Source organism: Drosophila miranda, chromosome 3, assembly GCF_003369915.1.
Source record: "Drosophila miranda strain MSH22 chromosome 3, D.miranda_PacBio2.1, whole genome shotgun sequence".
Lineage (NCBI taxonomy): Eukaryota > Metazoa > Arthropoda > Insecta > Diptera > Drosophilidae > Drosophila > Drosophila miranda.
In genome coordinates this window covers 15,652,663-15,675,511 of record NC_046676.1, presented here as the reverse complement: position 1 = coordinate 15,675,511, position 22,849 = coordinate 15,652,663, and the positions used below count along the sequence as shown (strand labels likewise).

The 22,849-nt window shown below is 45.5% G+C and overlaps 9 protein-coding genes across 9 annotated transcripts; 7 read left to right on the top strand and 2 right to left on the bottom strand.

Annotated features, from left to right (window-relative positions):
* The first annotated feature begins 1,112 nt into the window (after positions 1–1,112).
* LOC108160277 (probable cytochrome P450 6a14) lies at positions 1,113–2,824 on the top strand. Its single transcript, XM_033390951.1, has 2 exons — positions 1,113–2,275; positions 2,332–2,824. Exons 1-2 carry the CDS (start codon positions 1,162–1,164, stop codon positions 2,745–2,747), a joined length of 1,530 nt encoding a protein of 509 aa, XP_033246842.1. The 5' UTR covers positions 1,113–1,161; the 3' UTR covers positions 2,748–2,824.
* An 80-nt stretch (positions 2,825–2,904) lies between these two features.
* On the top strand, positions 2,905–4,603 carry LOC108160276 (probable cytochrome P450 6a13). Its single transcript, XM_017294158.2, has one exon. It carries the CDS (start codon positions 2,938–2,940, stop codon positions 4,417–4,419), a length of 1,482 nt encoding a protein of 493 aa, XP_017149647.1. The 5' UTR covers positions 2,905–2,937; the 3' UTR covers positions 4,420–4,603.
* A 268-nt stretch (positions 4,604–4,871) lies between these two features.
* Positions 4,872–6,910, top strand: LOC108160275 (cytochrome P450 6a22). Its single transcript, XM_017294157.2, has 2 exons — positions 4,872–6,101; positions 6,166–6,910. Exons 1-2 carry the CDS (start codon positions 5,036–5,038, stop codon positions 6,594–6,596), a joined length of 1,497 nt encoding a protein of 498 aa, XP_017149646.1. The 5' UTR covers positions 4,872–5,035; the 3' UTR covers positions 6,597–6,910.
* Positions 6,911–7,483: 573 nt separating this feature from the next.
* LOC117187951 (probable cytochrome P450 6a23) lies at positions 7,484–9,112 on the top strand. Its single transcript, XM_033390953.1, has 2 exons — positions 7,484–8,601; positions 8,665–9,112. Exons 1-2 carry the CDS (start codon positions 7,521–7,523, stop codon positions 9,084–9,086), a joined length of 1,503 nt encoding a protein of 500 aa, XP_033246844.1. The 5' UTR covers positions 7,484–7,520; the 3' UTR covers positions 9,087–9,112.
* A 1,196-nt stretch (positions 9,113–10,308) lies between these two features.
* LOC108158057 (probable cytochrome P450 6a23) lies at positions 10,309–11,950 on the top strand. The gene is made up of 2 exons (XM_033391652.1): positions 10,309–11,426; positions 11,490–11,950. Exons 1-2 carry the CDS (start codon positions 10,346–10,348, stop codon positions 11,909–11,911), a joined length of 1,503 nt encoding a protein of 500 aa, XP_033247543.1. The 5' UTR covers positions 10,309–10,345; the 3' UTR covers positions 11,912–11,950.
* Positions 11,951–12,778: 828 nt separating this feature from the next.
* Positions 12,779–14,543, top strand: LOC108160818 (probable cytochrome P450 6a20). Its single transcript, XM_017295045.2, has 2 exons — positions 12,779–13,885; positions 13,964–14,543. Exons 1-2 carry the CDS (start codon positions 12,799–12,801, stop codon positions 14,386–14,388), a joined length of 1,512 nt encoding a protein of 503 aa, XP_017150534.1. The 5' UTR covers positions 12,779–12,798; the 3' UTR covers positions 14,389–14,543.
* Positions 14,544–14,893: 350 nt separating this feature from the next.
* On the bottom strand, positions 14,894–17,025 carry LOC108160528 (probable cytochrome P450 6a21). The gene is made up of 2 exons (XM_017294588.2): positions 15,816–17,025; positions 14,894–15,752 (listed from the first exon to the last, which is right to left on the bottom strand). The coding sequence occupies exons 1-2, from the start codon at positions 16,915–16,917 to the stop codon at positions 15,334–15,336; spliced, it is 1,521 nt and encodes a 506-aa protein (XP_017150077.1). The 5' UTR covers positions 16,918–17,025; the 3' UTR covers positions 14,894–15,333.
* Positions 17,026–17,245: 220 nt separating this feature from the next.
* On the bottom strand, positions 17,246–18,943 carry LOC108160529 (cytochrome P450 6a8). The gene is made up of 2 exons (XM_017294589.1): positions 17,810–18,943; positions 17,246–17,746 (listed from the first exon to the last, which is right to left on the bottom strand). The coding sequence occupies exons 1-2, from the start codon at positions 18,906–18,908 to the stop codon at positions 17,331–17,333; spliced, it is 1,515 nt and encodes a 504-aa protein (XP_017150078.1). The 5' UTR covers positions 18,909–18,943; the 3' UTR covers positions 17,246–17,330.
* Positions 18,944–20,894: 1,951 nt separating this feature from the next.
* LOC117187887 (probable cytochrome P450 317a1) lies at positions 20,895–22,849 on the top strand. The gene has a single exon (XM_033390818.1). The coding sequence runs from the start codon at positions 21,265–21,267 to the stop codon at positions 22,828–22,830; it is 1,566 nt and encodes a 521-aa protein (XP_033246709.1). The 5' UTR covers positions 20,895–21,264; the 3' UTR covers positions 22,831–22,849.

Below are 22,849 nucleotides of genomic sequence, written 5' to 3'. Positions count from 1 at the left end.
TTCAAGTATCCCGGTAGGATAGCCCCTATCACTCAGTACGGCAGTTCCATTACAACCTATATCAGCCAATACGGCATACCTAGAATCCATAAATGTACGGCCCCTCCAGGAAAATACCGAAGATACGGCCACATGAAAAAGTATGTAGATCGACGCTGGATCATTCTAAAATGGCACATCAGTTGAATAAAGAAGTGTTCGGAAAAGTAAACCATCTCACCTATTTCACTCTCAAAGAATTGCCATTAAAATATTTAGATTTCAAAAAACGACAAGCACTATAACAGTCAAGAGCTGGATACTTAAGCTATAGCTAGTATAACAAAAATCACTATAGTAAGCGATTTATATTTTTGGGTGTATTTAGTTGAGCTTAATTTGTTTGTTTATTTTCGGTTTTAGCCACTTTTAGTATATATTTTTGTTTTAATCTACCTTATATTGACTCTGAAAACCTGGCAGCACTGTTAGAGAGTCAGTTGCATTTCAATCGAGTGGACAGAAGCATGTGGACGCTGTTTACTCTCATTCTCGTTGCTGGAGCTCTGATTTATGCCCGTTGCTTTTGTCGTCGCAGGGGCGTAGCCGGGGAGAAGCCTGCAGTCTACACTGGACGGACATCAATCGTCGAATCTATCTCTCTATCGCTCTCTCTATGATCTTGCTCTTCGAAGAAAATGACGATCAAAACAAAACTGATATGCGTACATAATATAAATAATACGTCTTTATGATAGACATTTGTACTGGAATCAAGAGGGAAAAAATCTAGTTCTCTCTGCGTTATTATTTTGAGAGAAAGTTAAGCGAAGAACCAAAAGCTTTGATCAAAAGAGAGGTGATTACGAAAAGCTACCAAGCAAATTAACGACTGGCACGCTTCGCTGATAGTCTATCATATATGTATATTGATTTTTGCAAACATATTTCATGAATTTCAAACTATTTACATGTAGGCACAAAGGTATACGTATACATATGTACATAGGTATAATCATTTTGTTTATAAATATATGTATACAGAAATGTATTAATCTCTCTTCGTGAATTTTTTATCTGAAAGCTTTCTTCTACGACATCAAAAAGGTGCTAATATAACGCACACTCTGAGGCAGATCTGACAGTGTTTGCTACGAGTGGAACAAGTGAGGTTCGATCACCATGATGTTAACATTTGCTTTGCTGGGCATGGCCCTGGCGCTGGTCTACAATTTCTACCGAAATACCTATAGCTACTGGGAAAGAAAGGGAGTGCCTAATGAACGCCCTCTCCCGCTGATAGGAAATGTGAAAGGAATCGGAACGAAGTACCATTTTCGTGACATTAACCAGAGGATCTACGATAAATTCAAGGGCGTCGCGCCCTTTGCAGGAATGTTCACTTTCTTCAAGAGGTCCGCTCTCATCATTGATCTGGATTTGATAAAGCAAGTGCTGATCAAAGATTTTCAATACTTTCAAGATCGTGGAGTGTTTAATAATGTGAGAGATGATCCGTTGACGGGTCACCTGCTGACTCTGGAGGGCGACGAGTGGCGTTCGATGAGGCATAAGCTGACGCCCGTTTTCACTTCTGGAAAGATCAAGCATATGTCTGGAGTGGTCGTTGAGGTTGGCCATCGTCTGGCCGCAGCCATGGACAAGGCCGTGAGTGCTGCAAAGGTGGACGATGGCGATGTGGAAATCAAGGATATCTGTGCCAGGTTTACGACAGATGTAATAGGCACGTGTGCATTTGGCCTGGAGTGCCACAGTCTGAGTGATCCCAAGGCGGAATTCCGGTCAAAGGGACGAATGATCTTCGAGAAACCGCGCCACTCCCCAATAGTGCAATTTTTTGTGTTTACCAATGCAAAATTAGCCAAAAAATTGCGCATGAAAATCTTACCCGATGATGTATCGGAGTTTTTTATGAACGCTGTAAAAAACACCGTCGACTATCGTATGAAGAATGGCATTAAGCGAAACGATTTCCTCGATGAGTTGATTGAATTGCGTGCTGAGAACCAAGAGGCTGCTAAACAAGGAAAGGTTATTGATCTTTCCCATGGCTTGACTATCGAGCAAATGGCTGCCCAGGCTTTCGTATTCTTCCTAGCTGGATTTGAGACTTCTTCGAGTACAATGGCCTACTGTTTGTATGAATTGGCCCAGCATCCCGATATTCAGCGCCGCGTTAGGGAGGAAGTCGATGCTGTTCTCAAGAATGTGGAAGGAGGGGAGATAACATATGATGCCTTAGCAGAGATGAACTACCTAGAAAAAGTCTTAGCAGGTAAGCACCTATCCGTGCAAATAGTACATACAATTCTAACCAGCATATGTTTACAGAAACCCTCCGGAATCATCCCATTGTTCCTCAACTCATACGAGAGGCCAATCAGAACTACAAAGTCCCCAACACGGACATCACCATTGACAAGGGAACAACCGTGTTAATACCAGTCCACAGCATTCATCACGATCCTGAAATATATCCGGAGCCCGAGCGTTTCGATCCGAGTCGCTTCGAGGCGGATCAAGTGAAGTCTCGTCATCCGATGGCCTATTTACCCTTTGGGGACGGACCCCGTAACTGCATAGGACTGAGATTCGGGAAGATTCAGGCCAAGATTGGTCTGGTGTCACTGCTTCGGCGCTTTAAGTTCGGCATCTCCAAGCGTACCGAAAGTCCTCTGATTCTAGATACTCGCTCTTTTCCTCTAACGACGAAGAATGGGATTCACCTGAGAGTGGAGCGTATCTAGTATCTGATAAGTTTTGTTTGTTACACTCTAGAAATACATAAAACATTCCGTTTGTAATAAATGCGCAATATGTGAAAGCACCCGAGTAGGCAGGGAGATACAATTTTAGCAAGAGAGAACTTACAGAGCTTTCCATAAAAACCGAACCGGTTTCGAGAGTCAGTTGCATTTTAATCGAGTAGACGGAAGCATGTGGACGCTGTTGGCTCTCGTTCTCGTTGCTGGAGCTCTGATTTATTCCCGGCTGCTTGAGCATTATGACTACTGGCGTCGCAAAGGCGTGGCCGGGGAAAAGCCTGTACTTTTCCTTGGCAACATGAGTGGCCTTGGCAAGGGGCTACACTGGACAGACATCAATCGTCGAATCTATGAAAAGTTCAGCAAAACAGAACGCTTCTGCGGCTACTTCACCTTCTTTAGCAAAGCTTTCTTTGTGATGGACCTGGAACTGATTAAAAAAATAACGATAAGTGATTTTAACAGCTTCGCGGACCGTGGACTCTTTCACAATGTTAAGGACGATCCGTTGACGGGAAACCTTCTATTCCTGGACGGGCCCGAGTGGCGCTGGCTGCGACAGAACCTGACGCAGGTCTTCACCTCCGGAAAGATGAAGTTTATGTTCCCCACCATGCTGAGCGTGGGGGAAAAGCTCACCCAGGCTTGCGAGCTGCAAGTGGGTGAAATAGAGGCCAAGGACTTGTGTGCTCGCTTTAGCACAGATGTCATTGGAAGCTGTGCTTTTGGCCTGGAGTGCAACAGCCTCAACGATCCCAATTCGGAATTCCGTCGCATGGGCCGTTCAGTGACCACTAATCCGCTTCACACGGGCATGGTGCAGGGCTTCATGTTTGCCCAGCCCAAATTGGCGCGGATGCTACATATGCGCCTCTTCCGCCCCGAGGTGAGCGAGTTCTTCTTGGACACAGTCCGCCAGACACTGGCCTACAGGAAGAAGGAGAATGTGCAGCGCAGTGATTTGATACAACTGCTAATGGATCTGGGGGAAGAGGGGACCAAGGATGGGCTGTCCTTCGAACAGATTGCCGCTCAAGCCATGGTGTTCTTCCTGGCCGGCTTTGACACTTCCTCGACAACAATGTCCTTCTGCCTATATGAATTGGCCTTGAACCCCGATGTTCAGGACAGATTGCGCAGTGAAATCCTAGAGGTTCTAGCCAAGAACAATCACCAGCTGACATATGAGTCTATTCAGGAGATGCCGTACCTGGATCAAGTTGTGGCAGAGACACTACGAAAGTACCCCATACTGCCGCATATTGTGCGACAAACTACCAAAAAATATGCTGTGCCGGACAGCAGACTTACTTTGGAGCCAGGCACGAGAGTGATGATCCCCGTGCACAGCATACAGCACGACCCAGAGCTTTATCCAGAGCCGGAAAACTTTGACCCAAGTCGCTTCGAACCGGATCAGGTAAAGGCCCGTCACCCGATGGCCTACTTGCCATTTGGCGAAGGTCCACGTAATTGCATCGGAGAGCGCTTCGGGAAAATGCAGGTGAAAATTGGAATTACCTACATTCTACGCGATTTCCAATTCCGCCAATCCGAGCGTACACAGATCCCATTGAAGTTCTCCAGTCGGACGTTTCTTATAGGAACCCAAGAAGGTATTCACCTGATAATGGAAAAACTGGCCGCACCCTAATATATGATAGTGACTTCCAAAATTGCATGTTATCTACAAATGCACAAGGCCCTTTATCTGATTAATAAAGAGCTTTAGACACAAAGAGAGAAATACGAAATATAAAGTGAGCGGAGAGCCAGACAAAAGCACTGCGCTTTAAGAAGCAAACACCCTCACAGTGCACTCATTGCACTCATAAGAGCATAGGAATATTAAGAGAAATTCATGTAAGAGAGCATTGCAGAGTAAATAAAAATTAAGAATATTTCTTCTAAATTGCAGTGTAATCGATCAGCTGTTAGTAGCTTGTTATCTCCAGAGAGACAGCGGACGTACACAATTTTTTAGCCGCCTCTTTGCATTGAATTTTTCAAGATCAACGATAGGCATGTCTGAATGCCGTTTTTTCGCCTCTTGTTGCTTCTCTCATTCGCTTTCGCATCGCTCAAAGCTCGGAGCTTTGCCAGAGTTTTCATTAGATTGCGATGCACTAAGTATTGAGTTCGAGGTTATCTTCTCCGTTTGGGTTGTTTACGTTGCCGCTGACTTTGCCCCCAGTTGCTGCTTCTCTAATCGCCACTGACTGCCACCAGGCGAATTTTAAGTGCAGTTGAAAGCGAAACGCTGGTGGAGAATGCTGGATGTGATTGCACTGCTGTTGATTACCCTCGCCATTGGCTTCTGGTATGTGCGCACGCGGCTGAGCTACTGGGCCAGGCGCGGGATCGGGCATGTCAGGCCCACCTTTCCCATGGGTAACATGGATGGGCTTCGCAGGACAAAGCATTTCAAGGACATTGTGACGCCGCTGTACGAACGGTTTAAGGACAGCGGAGCGCCCTTTGCCGGCATCTACATGATGCTGCGGCCTGTGGTTTTGGTCCTGGACCTGGATCTGGCCAAGGAGGTGTTGATCAGGGACTTTGCGAACTTTGAGGATCGCGGCATGTACCACAATGAACGTGACGATCCTCTGACCGGCCACCTCTTTCGCATTGATGGACCCAAGTGGCGGCCCCTGCGCCACAAGATGTCCCCCACGTTCGCTTCGGGCAAGATGAAGTTCATGTTCCCCACCATATGCGAGGTGGGCGTGGATTTGGCCGAGGTCTGCGGCGAGCTGGCAGTAAATGCCATCTGCGGCATCCTGGAGATCAGTGACCTCATGGGCAGATACACCTCCGACGTGATTGGCCGCTGTGTATTCGGCCTGGAGTGCAATGGATTGCGGAACCCCGCAGCCCAGTTTGCCGTGATGGGTCGACGGGCGTTCACCGAACGGCGCCACAACCAGCTGATCGATGGCTTCATCGAGAGCTTCCCTGACCTGGCCCGCCGGCTGCGAATGTGCCAGATCCATCAGGACATCACTGACTTTTACCTGGGCATTGTGAAGGAGACCGTGAAGCTGAGGGAGGAACAGGGAATTGTCAGGAACGATTTCATGAATCTCCTCATCGAAATGAAGCATCGCGGCGAGCTCACTCTGGAGGAGATGGCTGCTCAGGCATTCATCTTCTTTGCGGCCGGCTTCGACACTTCGGCCTCGACCCTGGGATTCGCACTCTATGAACTGGCACGCCAGCCGCAGCTCCAGGACAAGTTAAGGCAGGAAATCGACGCTGCCCTGCAGCTGCATCAGGGACAATTCACATACGACTCCATGCAAGAGCTGCGCTACATGGAGCTGGTTATAGCAGGTAATGTAGTGAACAGCTGACAGCTGACAACCGTGCAATTTCGATAATGATACCATTCTTGCAGAGACCCTGCGAAAGTATCCCCCATTGCCGCACCTCACGCGCATATCCAAAAACTTGTATGCCGCCAAGGGCAACCGGCACTTCTACATAGAGCCCGGTCAGATGCTTCTAATACCTGTGTACGGCATTCACCACGATCCTGCCATATACCCAGAGCCACACAAATTCATCCCCGAGCGATTCATGGGAGATCAGCTGGCCCAGCGACCCACCGCTGCCTGGCTTCCCTTCGGCGATGGACCGCGAAACTGCATCGGAATGCGCTTCGGCAAGATGCAGACCAGCATTGCCCTGGTCAATCTACTCAGACGGTTCCACTTCAGTGTTTGTCCACGCACGGAGTCCAAAATTGAGTTTGTCAAATCGAACATACTGCTATGCCCGGCGAATGGCATATACTTGAAGGTGCAAGAGATTAGCAAACACAAATGATAGCGGTACCCACGACAATAGAGATACCAGAATTGTGTTCACAAACTAATTTTAATATAATATGAAACATGAATTTTTTTATCATACATACATATATTTAAGCAAATAAATAATAATCATTTAGGTATGTTTCGAGGCAATATTGTGTACCCTGCCTTCTAGGCGTGAATAATAATCGTAACCCTCAAAAAATTCCCTATCAAGTTTGTGGTTATACGAATATTGATTAATTCTTGTTTTGGGTGCAAACACTATCTATACGTTTATCAATTAAAGTATGTTAAAGGAGTATAACGCCGTAACTGGGCGAAAAATTTTGGTATTTTAATACTCGTATTTCATCATATTATTTAAATTCTGAAGAATTACCTACATTAATCTTATACAAACATATATCGAAATAGAGTATGGTAATTTGTTTTGGCTTTTTTGTTGGAATGGTTCCTAGCCAAATAAACCAGCTGTTTGTAAAAATGTGCGGTTTATTTACAGTTTTTGAAGTTTTTTTACGTCTACAGATATCCTATAGGTTATTACTCGTATCATTCTTATTCATAGCTACATCCTACTACCAGTAGCATTTTTACTCAGGTTAGAAGTGCATTTCCACTCAAAATCTTAGCGCTTTATTGCTCACTATTTACTTAGGTCATTCGTACGATAAGTAGAAATCGTAACCATAGTAAACAGTAGGACTGCAGACTGCTAGTGGAATTACTCACAAGTCACTGTCTTAAAGCCGCGCGTGGATTCAAACTAGACCTCACAAACAGCGCCAGGTGTAGATAATGCGAGCAGACGGAGTACAATTTCGGCTACAATAAAACATGTCGTTTAAAGTTTCGGCCAAGAGATAGCGGGAGCTTTTACCTATAAAACTTAGTGGATACGGCAAGCTGGGACCAGTTCCAAACCGAAAGTATAATGTCGCTGGTGCTAGCGTTGATTGCCATTGTGGTGTCGCTGGTTCTCTTCGCGGCAAGACGACGTCATGGATATTGGCAGCGTCGAGGTATCCCGCACGATGTGCCCCACCCACTTTTCGGGAACATTGGGGACTGGCCCAAGAAGCGGCAAATAGCAGTTATATTCAGCGATTACTATCGGAAGTACAAGAGTGCGAACTACCCGTTTGCTGGATTCTACTTCTTTTTTACAAGAACAGCTGTGGTTACCGATCTGGATCTGGTAAAGCGAGTGCTCATCAAAGACTTCAATCATTTCGAAAACCGAGGCATATTCTACAATGAAATTGATGACCCCCTCTCGGCAACAGTGTTCAGCATTGAAGGTCAGAAGTGGCGTCATCTGAGGCACAAGCTGACACCCACATTTACGTCTGGCAAAATGAAGCACATGTTCCCTATTGTGGTCAAAGTGGGTGAGGAGATGGACAAAGTCTTCAGCAACAAGGTTGGCGATGAAAAGGTTCTTGAAATCGTTGATCTGGTGGCCCGCTACACGGCTGACGTCATAGGCAATTGCGCCTTTGGTCTAAATTGCAATAGTCAACAGAATCCCAATGCGGATTTTGTCTCATTTGGCAAGCGAGCCCTCAGCGAACGTCGCTATAAGGGTCTATTAGATTTCATTATATTCGGCTTTCCGAAGCTTTCACGTTCCCTGCGCCTCAAATTGAATGTACAGGAAGTTGAGGACTTCTACACAAAGATTGTGAGAGACACCATCGACTATCGCTTGAAGACTAAGGAAAAGCGTAACGACTTCATGGACAGTCTGATTGAAATGTACCAGAAAGAGCAGGAGGGCAACTCTGATGAAGGTCTGACCTTCAATGAGATCCTGGCACAGGCATTCATATTCTTTGTGGCCGGTTTCGAGACAAGCTCCACCACCATGGGCTTTGCGCTCTATGAGCTGGCGCAGAACCAGGACACTCAAGATAAGCTGAGAAAGGAGATCAACGATGTTTTGGCCAAGCACAACAATCAGTTCACCTACGAGGGTATCAAAGAAATGAAATACCTGGAGCAGGTGGTAATGGGTAAGTACTCGTGAGGATTACATTTGGTTTCTGTTTCTCTAATATTTTATAATTCCCTTTCAGAAACTCTTCGGAAGTACCCGGCTCTTGCGCATTTAACGCGAAAGACGCAGTTGGATTTTTCACCCGAAGATCCGAAGAATTTCATTTCCAAAGGAACAACAGTTGTCATCCCGGCTCTGGGTATTCACTACGATCCTGATATTTATCCCGAACCCGAGAAATTCAAGCCTGAACGTTTTACGGAGGAGGCCATCGCCTCCAGACCCGCCTGCGCCTGGCTGCCCTTTGGCGAGGGTCCACGCAACTGCATCGGACTGCGCTTCGGCATAATGCAAACCTGTGTAGGCCTGGCATACCTGATCAAGGGATACAGGTTCAGTGTCGCTCCGGAGACGCAAATACCCATAAAGTTTGTCCTCAAAAGTTTTTTACTGTCTGCCGAAAATGGAATCTATCTTAAGGTCGAAACGGTTTCCAAATGAAAAGTTAATGAATAAAATACAAATTTTTATTACTTTTACGACATGAGACAGACAGAGAGAGAAAGAATAAAATTGTTTTCATCATTCTGGCTATAATAATAATACGATCCGGCTCAGATTCTGCAGTCTAAAAGATATAGTCATTCTCTACGATTCTGCGTTTTTTGTTTTCTCGTATCTTTGAAATTGTGGATGCCACATAATAATTTCGCCCATTGTGGAGAGCGGAAGAGGTCGGGGCGAAGTTTAGAAATATGTATACTTGTAACAGTGAGATATTACAGAGGTCTCTTATAGTTTCCGAGCACTAGGCGCTCATAGGGACGGACAGACGGACAGACAGACATGGCTCAATCGACTCGGCTATTGAAGCTGATCAAGAATACATATATGGGGTCGGAAACGCTTCCTTCTGGACGTTACACACATCCAATTTCACCACAAATCTAATATCGGGTATAACAAAACGAGCGGGAACGTGGCCCCTGCCGCGGCTCTGCTCTTATGATTTATGTAACCTTTACAACTTTACAATATATTTTACACGTAAGGACGAAATAGGGTGTGGGAGGGAGAGAGAGTAGCCAAATTTAGAAATACACTTATAACAGTGTGTCACAAGAGCCTGGATAATAAATTTAGTTTTTTTAGCTTTTGTAGTTCTTGAGATCTTGGCGCTCGGCTTTTGATGCTGATTATATGCGCATATGTGTACATACATATGTATGTATATGTCCGATCGTAATATTATTTTCAGCTGTACATTACGAAATTTTTCACAGTATTCTCTTTCGTTGCCCTCTTTACAATTTACAGTTTGTTATTGTCCACTGCCTGTCTTATTGCCATGCATGTTTATTCTCCTCCACTGTCTGTCCCATTATTTACTAGGTGTAAGTGAGAGAGGATCAAAGGGGAAGAGATAAAGAGGCGCGCTCTCTTGAGCGAGTTCGTCTGCGGCAATGTGTGTGGGTAATAAAGAGAAAGAGCAACCATTGTAATTTCAACGATTTCATACGTTCTATGAAGCTATTTTGCCAAGCGTTGCAGAAATCGAATCAACGTTTTCATACCCTGTATGACTGATCTATATAGTTTCACCATCGGAGAGCCGCATTTCAGTATAGTATCAAAGTCGACCACTTCTGTGGGCTGACAGTGTAGCCTACAATCAAAAGCTTGCTGGAGAGTAAAAGCTCTCTTACCCATAAAACGTAGTGGATACGGCAAGCTGGGACCAGTTCCAAACCGAAAGTATAATGTCGCTGGTGCTAGCGTTGATTGCCATTGTGGTGTCGCTGGTTCTCTTCGCGGCAAGACGACGTCATGGATATTGGCAGCGTCGAGGTATCCCGCACGATGTGCCCCACCCACTTTTCGGGAACATTGGGGACTGGCCCAAGAAGCGGCATATAGCAGTTATATTCAGGGATTACTATCGGAAGTACAAGAGTGCGAAATACCCGTTTGCTGGATTCTACTTCTTTTTTACAAGAACCGCTGTGGTTACCGATCTGGATCTGGTAAAGCGAGTGCTCATCAAAGACTTCAATCATTTCGAAAACCGAGGCATATTCTACAATGAAATTGATGACCCCCTCTCGGCAACAGTGTTCAGCATTGAAGGTCAGAAGTGGCGTCATCTGAGGCACAAGCTGACACCCACATTTACGTCTGGCAAAATGAAGCACATGTTCCCTATTGTGGTCAAAGTGGGTGAGGAGATGGACAAAGTCTTCAGCAACAAGGTTGGCGATGAAAAGGTTCTTGAAATCGTTGATCTGGTGGCCCGCTACACGGCTGACGTCATAGGCTGTTGCGCCTTTGGTCTAAATTGCAATAGTCAACAGAATCCCAATGCGGATTTTGTCTCATTTGGCAAGCGAGCCATCACCGAACGTCGTTATTGGGGTCTTTTAGATTTCTTTATATTCGGCTTTCCGAAGCTTTCACGTTCCCTGCGCCTCAAATTGAATGTACAGGAAGTTGAGGACTTCTACACAAAGATTGTGAGAGACACCATCGACTATCGCTTGAAGACTAAGGAAAAGCGTAACGACTTCATGGACAGTCTAATTGAAATGTACCAGAAAGAGCAGGAGGGCAACTCTGATGAAGGTCTGACCTTCAATGAGATCCTGGCACAGGCATTCATATTCTTTGTGGCCGGTTTCGAGACAAGCTCCACCACCATGGGTTTTGCGCTCTATGAGCTGGCGCAGAACCAGGACACTCAAGATAAGCTGAGAAAGGAGATCAACGATGTTTTGGCCAAGCACAACAATCAGTTCACCTACGAGGGTATCAAAGAAATGAAATACCTGGAGCAGGTGGTAATGGGTAAGTACTCGTGAGGATTACATTTGGTTTCTGTTTCTCTAATATTTTATAATTCCCTTTCAGAAACTCTTCGGAAGTACCCGGTTCTTGCGCATTTAACGCGAAAGACGCAGTTGGATTTTTCACCCGAAGATCCCAAGACTTTTATTGCCAAAGGAACAGTTGTTGTCATCCCGGCTCTGGGTATTCACTACGATCCTGATATTTATCCCGAACCCGAGAAATTCAAGCCTGAACGTTTTACGGAGGAGGCCATCGCCTCCAGACCCGCCTGCGCCTGGCTGCCCTTTGGCGAGGGTCCACGCAACTGCATCGGACTGCGCTTCGGCATAATGCAAACCTGTGTGGGCCTGGCATACCTGATCAAGGGGTACAGGTTCAGTGTCGCTCCGGAGACGCAAATACCCATGAAGTTAATCCTCAAAAGCATTTTACTGTCTGCCGAAAACGGAATCTATCTCAAGGTCGAAAAGGTTTCCAAATGAAAAGTTTAATGAAAAAAATAAAGGTTTTTGTTGTAAATAGTTTTTGTTATAAAATGACTATAACTAAACATTTATAAAGAAGCTAAGAATTGCTTTTTGCGCCACTCTTACAACATCCAATACATACAATACATGTATGATTAGATTGCAGACTTAGGTCTTATCGGCAGTATTGTATGGAAACCTATAAAGCTGAAACCCATAATGTATTGTATAGCGGGGTCGGGAATGCTATCTCAGATGCATCGCCAGGTTCTGTTCAGTTATATAATAGCAAAACCAACAGAATCAGAATCGAAAGAAGATCTTTAACTGCCATTAGTGGAACATACGAAAACCTGTTTGTGCCTATTTGTTTGCGCAGTGTACATATTGCTCACCAATCGCTGCCTGAAACATTTGGCGAGCGCTCATTTGATTACTCTCAAAAAGGTGTCTTAAACAAAGAGACTACTCTTAAATCTCTGTAAACATATACATTAATTCGAAATACTTATTCGTTACCAGCATCGTTTTCATCCATCTCCATCTTTTCGTTAGCTTCTGGTTGTAATTTTTGGAACGGCTAGGACTAAAGTCCTCACCTGCTTGGTGTGAAAGCATGAATAGTTCTAAATTAGTGCAGGATAATTCAAATTTAAAAACGTTTTCAAACATATCGATTACTTGCAATTGACTCAATCAGCAAAAGCTAAAAGAGCAAAATGTGAAGAAAGAGCTTTCACTCTGTCCAGCCCGGTTGCTTTGCCTCGTAACGGTGACTGGCGATTTGTTATTGTTAACTGGCGTCTCTTTATCGGATGAAATAAAGAGCGTCGATGCAGATTAAAGAGAGAATCTAATATAAAAAGCAAAACGCTATTACAGGACGGTTCAGTATTTTCGTAATGGCCATTATAATCGTATTTCTGGTCGGTGTTATTTCACTCGCCGTATGGTGGGTTCATCAAAACTTTTCTTACTGGAAACGTCGCGGCATTCCCCATGACCCACCCAATATTCCAAAGGGGAATACTAGCGAGCTTATGAAGACAAGGCAAATTGCGGATCTCTTCCGGGAAACCTACTGCAAATACAAGGGCAAGACCGATGGACCATTTGTAGGATTTTACCTCTATCTGAAGAAAAGTGCGATTGTCACTGATATTGATTTTGTGAAAACCGTATTGATCCGCGAGTTTGACAAGTTTCATGATCGCGGACTTTTCCATAATGAAAAAGACGACCCCCTGACCAATCATCTAGTGGCCATCGAAGGCCAAAAGTGGCGACAGCTCCGCCAAAAGATGACCCCCACATTCACCTCGGGCAAAATGAAGATTATGTTCCCCACAGTACTGGAAATTGGCGATGAGATGATCCGGGTATTCGCTGAGAAAATCACCGGAGGGCCCCAGCCCCTGAATGTCGCCGATCTGGTGTCCCGCTTCAGCGCAGATGTGATCGGAAGCTGTGCCTTCGGCCTGGAGTGCAACAGTTTGCGGAACCCCAATGCAGAATTTGTCACCATGGGCAAGGCTGCCATCACTGAGCGGCGCTATGGAAAAACAGCGGACTTGTTCTTTTTCGGTGCACCCAAGCTGGCAGCAAAGTTGCGAATGAAGGAAACCGTCCAGAAAGTCGAGGATTTCTATATGAAAATCGTTAGAGAAACCGTCGACTATCGGTTAAAGGATAATGTCAAACGAAACGATTTCATGGACATGCTGATTGATATGATGATCAAGTACGATAAGGGCAACAAGCAGGATGGCATCAGTTTTAACGAGTTGGCTGCCCAGGCCTTTATCTTCTTCTTGGCTGGCTTCGATACCTCTTCGACTTCGTTGGGCTTCGCTCTCCATGAACTGGCCGTGAACCAGGACATCCAGGATAAGCTGAGGACGGAGACTGACACGGTGATGGCGAAATACAACGGCCAATTGAACTATGAAAGCATTCGGGAGCTGACGTATCTGGACAAGGTCATCGATGGTGAGTCAGTCTATCAATTAGACTCATATTGATCAACTCTGCGATTTGCATAACATTCTTCTTAATTTCCGTCCTTAGAAACCTTACGAAAGAATCCCGTTGTGGGTCATTTGATTCGCATATGCACTCAGCGGTACGAGCATCCCAATGGAAAGTATTTCATTGAGCCAGGCACTGGCGTTGTTATCCCCACCTTGGGTATTCATCATGATCCCGAGTTCTATCCGGAGCCGGAGAAGTTCAAACCCGAGCGTTTCGACGAGGATCAAGTGCTGCAGCGACCTCCCTGCACTTTCCTGCCCTTCGGTGACGGTCCGCGAACCTGCATCGGCCTACGCTTTGGCCGCATGCAGATCGTGGTCGGACTGGCCCTGCTTATTCACAATTTCAAGTTTGAGGTCCACCCCACAAAGACGACTGTGCCGCTCAAGTTCAAGGTCACCGATGTTCTCTTATGTTCCGAAGGAGGAGTCCATCTCAATGTTAGCAAGGTTCCGCGATAATCAAATTAAATAAAATCTAATATAATTACTTGAGATTAAAACAATATAGCGCGGTGGCAGATGGGAAAAAAGCTTTCAGAATAGACTAAGGGGAAAGGGGGAAAGACTCAAGGAAACTCTCTAAAAATAAACTATGAATTCTCTAATTGTGGAAACCTCGAAACACAAGCGAAACCCCATAAGAGGCAGTGGTTGCTATTTCACAACGAACGAAAAAAGTTAGATCAGTATTCCCACACATTGTTCGCTTCGTAGACAGACAGCAGATCGAATTTTCAATCAACAAACCGAGACTATTCAGAGAGCAGAGTGTTATTCGTAACAGGTTAAAATATTTACACATATATAGTATAGTAAAAATATGAATATATAAATGAGTATTATATAATTAAAGAGTATCTGCTGTTTGAGCTTTATAGGTTTCTCTACAGTAGTGCCGATCAGAATACCCATTTGGAGTATCGAGTATACAAATTACGACGTAAATAGAAAAATAGTAGGTACATATTTTTTCCAGAGCTTTATTGCTCGAGCTTTATTATTAGAGAAGGATAGTGAGGACACAATCCTAGATTATTATTATCATAATCATTTATATGGTTACTGTTAAAAGTATAATCTTTTCTAGGGCTAAAAGATAACAAATAATGAGTCAAGCGAGCATGACTCATATAAATGCAAAGAATAGTTTGATGTGTGACTGATGTACATATGTACATGCATATGCCTGCAATTTAACATTTATATCTATCTAATTCACGGACACCAATTAAACCCAGACCTCCATACTACGCTCGATCAAGCATGATGTAATATCAAGCAATTTTATACAGATTAATAACATATTTGGGTAAATACAAGGTGAGGTAGAAGCTGCTGTTTGTACATATGTAGGTATTTTCGAAATACGAGATGCACGAGTATATGTTGCTGTGTGTGTAATTGTTAAACACGTTCCACTCGCAGTGAAATGCCAGTTTTACTGGCTATCAAGAAGCTTTCCAAGTCGTACTTAATAGGAAAAGCCGTCTCGTCGCACACGGAGAATTTGAAATCCTTCAGGAGCATGGCCATTCCAATGCGGGCTTGCATCTGGCCAAAACGCATTCCGATACAGTTGCGGGGACCGTCTCCGAAGGGCAGCCACTCCACTGAGTCGCGATTCTTAACGCGTTCGGGCGAGAAGTTGTCCGGGTTGAAAGCATCAGGATTGGGGTAGAACCTCTCATCGCGATGCATGGGTCCGGCTGGTATTAGAATGGGCATTCCCTTCTTGATCACGTACTTTGGATTATCTGGAACAACAAAGTCCTCCAAGCATTCGCGATTCAAGACGGGCAGGACCGTATACAAGCGAAGAGTTTCTAAAGGAGAGAAGAGAAAGTTTAAGGAATGGTGATATTGAAAATTGAACTCTATTTACTCACCAGATATCACCTGATCGAGGTACACTAGTTCCTTCATGCTCTCGTAGGTCAATTCACCGCCATACTTCCGTATAACCTCCTGGCACTCCTCTCTCACCCGCTGCTGAATGTCTGGGTGCTGAGCCAGCTCATACAGAGCAAAGCCCATCGTGGTCGACGAGGTCTCAAATCCAGCGGCAAAGAACACAAAAGCCTGGGCGGCAATCTCCTCAATCGTGAGGTTGATGTTGTCGCCCGACTCGGTTTTCATTATTTGATTGTTTTTCAGATCGATCAACTGATCCATGAAGTCGTTGCGACGAATCTGGTTCTGTTCCCTGAACTTCACCGTCTCCTTGACGATTCGCATGAAAAACTGCTCAATGGGCTCGGCTGTCATCTTCAAGTGCAGCTTGCGGGATAGTTTTGGAAAGCTATTGAGGAAAGCGATGCCAAGAGATCCATGACGGTTCTCTGTCAAGGCTCGTCGACCCATCTTACGGAACTCGGCTTCGGGATCCTTGAGACTGCTGCAATCAATGCCAAAGGCGCATGTGCCTATAACGTCTGTGGTGAATCTGGCCAGCAGTTCTCTGACCTCAACGATGGGCGACTTGTCCGCCATCTGACCAAACACTTCGGTGAACTCATGACTCACTTTGACCACGGTGGGGAACATGTACTTCATTTTACCCGAGGTGAAGGTGGACGACAGCTTGTGCCTCATCGACTTCCACTTGTGGCCATCCAGCAGAAACAGCTGCCCAGACAAGGGATCATCCTCCGGGTTGTGGAAGAATCCGCGATCCGTGAACTTGTTGAATTCCTTGATCAATATGAGCTTGGCCAGTGAGGGCTCCAGCACGAAAACAGCAGGCCGCTGGAACCAATAGAATCCGGCAAAGGGTCCGCTCAGCCGATACTTCTTGTAGTAATCAGTCCAGACATCGTTGAACGTTCGCTTGGTGCGCAATCCCCACATGCTCCCCAGCAGCCAATGCGGTTCCTCACAGGGAATGTCCAGATTTTGCCAGTATTGCTTGCCCAGTAGCCATTTCAGTACCAGATATACAACCAGCGTCACAAGCGTCCACAGAAGCAGTGCGCCAACGCCCACAACCATAGCGATAATATATACTGCGAATATAACTACTACGTATGTGTGTTTATCTACCCGTCCGCGGCAATCAAGTATGTGAACCTGTTCAACTTCGGGAACTGACTGAGAGCCGAGCTTTTCTCTGGCTGCTTATAAAGACCCCACACAAAAATTGTAGTCATTGTGACCGAAGAATTACCCGCTCTTTTGTGTGTCTGATTATGTTATGAATGCAGATAGTGACAGGGTGCTACATTCAGGAACTCACATACGAAAACACAGACTTAAGCAATCCACCCTACTCCAAGAGAGCTCGTCCAGAGCTAGGTGAACGGATTAACAGAAAAACATATATTTGTATATACTTTGGCATTTTTTAAGTGACTGATCTTATCCTCTTTAGATCTTTGAAATACATAATAACAGATATTACTTGGTCATACTGCCTCCACTTTGAGGTGAATACCGTCTACAGCAAGTACAAAACTTTTGGGACTGTAAGACAAAGTATCCGGAGTCTTTGGGCATGTCGAAAACTTGAAATTCTTTATGAGCAAAGCTAGGCCAATGGTAGACTGCATCTTTCCAAATCGAAGTCCAATGCAGTTGCGAGGACCATCACCAAAGGGTAGCCAGGCCAACGAGTTTCGCTTAGCCGATTCCTCGGGTGAGAAACGCTCGGGCCGGAACTTGTACGGGTCCGGATAGATGTTGGGGTCAACGTGTATGGCCGATGCTGGAATGATCACCGATTGGCCAGCTTCGATGACGAAGTTTGGATGGCCGGGCACAACGTATCGCTTATGAGCCATGCGATCCAAATGGGGTACAATAGTGTGGAGCCGTAGGGTTTCTGAAAACCAATCGAAGAGTTACTGATTGTTCCGTTCTGTTCAAATTCGTTTAGTTTACTTACCAAAGATAACCTGCTCGAGGTACTTGAGATCCTTGGTGGACTCGTAGGTGAATTTCTGTTCATGCTGCTCCAGAACTTCCTCCACCTCAGCCCTAACTTTGTCTTGTATGTGCGGCTGCTTGGCCAGTTCATACAGAGCATATCCCATGGTGGAGGAGGAAGTCTCGAAGCCAGCAATAAGGAATACAAAAGCCTGGGCAAGTATCTCGTCTATAGTCAAACCGTCGACAAGATCGCCATTCTCCAGTTTCACCTTTTGGTTCTTCATGTCAATGAGCAAGTCCATGAAATCATTCCGCTTAATGTTTTCCTTCTCCCGAATAGCCACAGTCTCATGGACAATACGCTCGTAAAAGTTCCGAATGTGCGTGGGCGTTCGCACCAGTCGCAGACGCCTCGCCAGCTTCGGATAACTTGTCATGAAGCCCGTCAGGAAGGATCCATGACGTTTGTCCACAAACGTGCGTTTACCGAACTTTAGGAACTCGGCGTTTTCATCGCGCAGAGAGTTACATTTGATGCCGAAGGCACATGTGCCTATCACGTCAACTGTGAACCGGGCCATCAGCTCGCGAATTTCCAGAACAGAATTCTGCTTCATCTTCTCATGCATGACGTCTATGAACTCTTCGGCCACAGACACCACCGTGGGATACATGAACTTCATTTTGCCAGCGGTGAAGGTCGACGTTAGTTTGTTTCTCAGTACTTTCCATTGAGGTCCGTCCAGGTTGAAGAGATGAGCGGAGATGGGGTCATCCCTCTCGTTGTAAAACAGACCCTTGTCGCTGAAGTTTGAGAAGTCCTTAATCAGTATGTGCTTGGCCAGGTCCAGATCCAAAATGAATGCCGACGGCTTTTGGAAGAAGTAAAACCCAACGAAGGGAACCTTGCTCTCCCGGTATTTTTCGTAGTATTTAATTAAAATCTCGTGCACGTTCCGTTTAGTAAATACGCCCTGCATATTTCCCAGAATCAAATGTGGCGTGTCGTGCGGAATCCCGCGACTCTTGAAGTACGACAATTGACGGTAGACATAGTAGGTCACGATCGCGAGCAAAGCCACTGCCACCTGGAGTAGTACGTAAGTGACTCCCATGTCGAGACGGTTGAGGTTCTGGCCGAACTGATACTGAGAAAGCAAACGCTCGGCTTTTAAATGCAAAATATATAAAGCGCTCAGCATGACGAGGCAGTATCTGACAAAGACTGGGACTACCGCGATTCTTAATCTCAATAAAATGTTTACATTTCATGCTGTGGCAGATCTTTGTTGTTGCCAGCCACTATGAGGCAGCTAGTTTGGAGTACCCGTATTGTATTGTCTATATACATTAAACAATTTATAATACACCATGACGAGCCCCCTCTTATCAGACCCCACGCTGTTCCAGTTCAGGTCCTTCCGTCAATGGAACGTAATATTCAGTTCTTGACTTAACGCAGATTAAAGCGTTTTCGTTCGCTTCAAAGACAGTCCAGTCTGTTTATCAAAAAATAATAAATAAAGATAGGAGATGAGGATAGACAAGACAAGTGGACAACGGAACAAATGCTAAGATTTTACCTTATCGTTATCATATACATACATAGGTCCAAAAGGCGAAGGTTGCTTTTTAGTGCCAGACAATTAGGGCCAATTGCTCCAGACGACACATGGCACATGCATACAAACATATATTTAAAACACCAGTTTGACTCGTGATTTATCTCTGTCATGACTATGAACGGTGTTACACAACCTATCCCAACAGAGCTCTGTGAGAACAAAGCTATAAGAGGAAAATAATCACATTTCTTTGAATCAGTCCTCGTTTATTAATAAACTTAAAGATAGTATTTCTTAATCACCGATGCTGGAATGATCCTAGGTGGACTTGTAGGCAAATGTCACCAGAAAACAGTCGGCTAAACAAAAACCCTTCACCATGACGATGTCTGCACAAGCTCTGAGAATGTTTTAAAGGTTAAACTGCCTATGTGACGTGATTCATATTCTTAATGTATTGTTTGCCTTTTCTTCTTTATTGCAAGTAAATATGAGTCTTCAGTTTATGGATACAGTGGGCCAAGCATGTACAATAGAGGGGAAAAAGTAAATAAATTTAAAATCATAACTAATTAAATCTTGCCATTAAGAAGTATTTAATAACCCTGTGAGAATATTTTTTCATTAAGATTATTATTATTACAAATACTATTCCAATAGCCTTTAGCTGATCTGTACTGTACTATGACGAGCCCTCTCTTTATCAGCAGTTGCAGGCAAGCGCTCATCGAATACAGCACAGCGTCATGCCAGTTCTTGCAACTTCATTCTTAACAGTTCTTGTATGTCCGGCAAAGGGGCATGATTTTCTTTTATTGACGCAACACGGAAAACGGGCAAAAGCCCTGGTTGCGATATAGTTTGCCTTTTGTGTCATTTTTGTTTGACAATTGATTAGATTTCAAGTGCGGATATGGGTCGCAACAACAAATAATTAAACCTGTCAGCTTTTTGTGCTTGTTTTTTTGTTTGCTTTTCGGCTTTGCGGATGAGCTTTTTCTTTGTTACTATTTGTGTATTTTGTTGTTATGCCATTTAATCGCTAATTGAGCGTAACATTCGGCCGGTAGGAGAAAGGTCCAGCGGCGAACATTATTAGTTCTCACATACAAATTACACGAATGGTTGGAAAAGCGTAAGACCACACACATTTCTTGCACAGTGTAGACAGGTAAAAATAACCGTACTTGAAGAAAAATGTTTAATAAAATACAATCGCAAGCTGATAAGATAACAGACTGGGGGATCTAGCAAAGTGAACACTAAATCGCCCTACAATGAAGGTTGGCATTCAATTTAGTAAATAAGAACATTAAATAGAACCTTGAGCGTCTAACCCAAACCAAAAATGTTCTTTTTAGTGATGTTCTTTGCCAATAACTGTGCATAGTTACTTCAAATGTTTATCTGCTATGAGATGTGCCAGATCAAGATCTCTTACAAGGCATAAACGAGAGTATCCGATTGCGACACCAACATTGAAAATGAAGAAATAATACGAGTATCCATCTGTCTGTCTGGCCTCACTCAGACGCCCACGAACCGTCTGCGGCAGTCCATAAGCTTCAGTGTAGCGCACTCCAAAAAACAACAAATTAAAAGCTCCCACCGGGTCTCGAGAGCGAGTATCGTAAATAGTTACTTTTCTCCAACGCACTCAGTCGAACAACGCGATCCGGTAATGAACGTAACGAACGTAAGAACGCATTAGATCATAGTCGGTGACACTACTGCCGCGGGCAGAACGAGACGGAGACATAGTGGAGAGTGTTAGCGCGCGAGTGGGACAGAAAGAGAGTGGAAAGGAAGTGGACTCCCAGAGCTCCCAAAACCCAAGGGATTTCTATATGTAAATACATGTGATTTCATAGACTATAAAGTGCACAAACAGAGGAAAGCACTCATTATGCAGAATATGTGGATAATTTTCACGATTATTGGGCTGGTGGTGCTGGGTCTAGTGATTCTGCTAATTATGGCAGCGCGTTATCAGCGGGACTATTGGCGCTATCTGAACATTCCGCACGAGAGGCCGAAAAAGCTATGGCCCATCGTTAGGCAAATAGTGACACAGAGTCTCAGTACCGAGGCGATGAAGACGGCTCATTACTCGGCACTCTACTCTAAATTCAAGGGCAGCGGACCGTTCTGCGGCTTCTACGCTCTGCTGCAGCCGCGGGCTCTGATCCTAGATCGCGAACTGATCAGGCAAATAATGATCAAGGACTTCTGGAACTTCAATGATCGCGGGCTGTACTGTAATCAGAAAACGGACCCGCTTTCGGGGGACCTGTTCGCCATGCGCGGTCAGAGTTGGAAGGAGATGCGCCAGAAGCTGGACCCCAGTCTGGAGAGCGATCGCATGTCCTGGCTGTTTGGCAGTCTCTACGAGGAGGCGGAACAGCTTCTGCTTACCGTCACCTCTACGCTGATGAAGCAGCCGCATTCCACGCTCCACATACAGAAACTGATGCGGCGATATGTGCTCTCGGCTCTGGCCAAGTGCGTCTTTGGCCTGGATGCCCAGCAGCGGCTGAAGTACTCCCTGGAGGACTTTGAGAAAATGACTGAGATGGCCGTGAGCAGTCACAAGCACGGCTATTTGATGAATCTAATGATGATCAGGTTTCCTAACTTCTGCCGCGTTCTGCGAATGCGCCGGACCCCCAAGCAGGCGGAGACCTACTTCCTCAATTTACTCTCGGACATCGTGGAGCAACGCGAGGCCTCCGGCGTGCGGCACCAGGATTACCTGCAGCTGCTGGTGGAGATCAAGGCACTGGAGCTAATCACCCATCAATACCAGGCGGACAAGGAGCTGAACACCCATCTGCAGAATGAGCTGGCGGCCCATGCCGTCGTCTTTCTGAAGGCGGGCTACGAGCAAACGGCGAACACCTTGTCCTATATCCTCTACGAGCTAGCAATCCACACAGACGTGCAGGCCACGGTGCGGGAGGAGATCAAGAAGGCCATGGAGCGCCACGACAACAACCTGAACTATGAGTGCGTCCAATCTTTGGCATATCTGGGTCAGGTCATCAACGAGACCCTCAGGGTGCATCCCATCACGCCCTATATACTCCGCCGCACCCTCACCGACTACCAGGTGCCCGATCATCCCAATTATATGCTGGTCAAGGAGCTATTCCTGATCATCCCCACACATGCCATACACCACGATCCCGATATCTATCCAGAGCCCGAGGAATTCAAGCCGGATCGATGGGGGGGCCCAAGAGACTCGCTGCAAGAGCAGGGCACCTGGTTCGGCTTTGGGGTGGGCGCCCGCAACTGCATAGGCATACAGTTTGCCCAGCTGCAACTGCGCCTGGCTCTGGCCTTGCTCCTCATGGAGTACGAATTTACTCTAAACTCGAGGAAGCCGCTGGTCAGCCTGGAGGATGGCATTGCCCTACAGCTGACGCCTTTGGGGGTCATCGAGCCCGGCACCGAGGAGAGGGCTGTCTGAGGGAATTAGTCACCTACTT